This window comes from Priapulus caudatus, unplaced genomic scaffold, assembly GCF_000485595.1.
Source record: "Priapulus caudatus unplaced genomic scaffold, Priapulus_caudatus-5.0.1 Scaffold13517, whole genome shotgun sequence".
NCBI classification, from domain to species: Eukaryota; Metazoa; Priapulida; class Priapulimorpha; order Priapulimorphida; family Priapulidae; genus Priapulus; species Priapulus caudatus.
In genome coordinates, this window is record NW_014590578.1 from 1 (window position 1) to 1,100 (window position 1,100).

The following is a 1,100-nucleotide window of genomic DNA, read 5'->3' on the forward strand; positions in this document are numbered from 1 at the left end:
GTTGACAGCTTGTCGTCATGTAGAAGCGGAAAATTCTTATCATAATCTGCACGCACAACCGTTAGATAGCAAAATTAAAAACATAACATATCAATGAAGTACGACAGAAAGCAGTAAAGCATGATGACATCCCGCCGCACTACATGCCAGAGGTCTGCATCAAAGTCACCATCATCAACTTCACCGTCACCGTGTCTGGGCTAGAAGATCAGCTCCTCAGGTGAGGTCTTATCTACTCTCTCAATATCAATGCTTACAAAAGCATTACGAATAACAATCAACTCGGAGCTCGCTATTTTAATACCAACATCTAAAACCATAACTTATATCTAACTGATATTATTTAGATGCAATCTAATACAAACAGTGACTAATCGTGATCCTTGATTCTTACATTACATTGCATCTCGATGTAAACTAGCCCATATTTGTTCGTGCCATCATGTAAAATGTATAATAAATAATTAATAGTATAAATACCTAATATAATACCATATATACACCTAATATAATACCATATATACACCTAATATAATACCATATATATACTTAATATAATACCATATATACACCTAATATAATACCATATATACACCTAATATAATACCATATATACACCTAATATAATACCATATATACACCTAATATAATACCATATATATACTTAATATAATATAACACTATATATATACCTAATATAATATAATATATATATACTCACTATAATATAACATATATATATTTCTAATATAATATAATATAAATACATAATATGCTGACCTGCGCTTGTCGTCGTGCACAGTGATGTCGTGAGGCTGGAGAGACCGGATCTGGAGGAGCAGAGAAACGAACTGATCGTGAGAATCAACGAGGATAAGAATCAGCTGAAGGGAATCGAGGATAAGATTCTGCATCTCCTCTTCAACTCCAAGGGAAACATTCTCGACGACGTGGAACTCATCAACACGCTGAACGACTCGAAGGTATAGATGTTGCCGTTGTCGCTGCGCTCTGCTCGCTGCTTGATCGTTAGGATTCCGGATAGCACGTTCGGATTCAGTAATCATGGCAAGCACTGCTCATAGAGGGCGCTGTAGTGT

At 35.5% G+C, this 1,100-nt stretch overlaps 1 protein-coding gene across 1 annotated transcript; it reads left to right on the top strand.

Annotated features, from left to right (window-relative positions):
- Window positions 1-140: 140 nt before the first annotated feature.
- Window positions 141-983, top strand: LOC106820452 (dynein heavy chain 6, axonemal-like; the record flags this gene model as incomplete). The annotated part of the gene is made up of 2 exons (XM_014824969.1): window positions 141-220; window positions 803-983. Coding segments are annotated over exons 1-2 (258 nt in total), but the record flags the coding sequence as incomplete, so codon positions are not given.
- Between the last annotated feature and the right edge of the window lie 117 nt (window positions 984-1,100).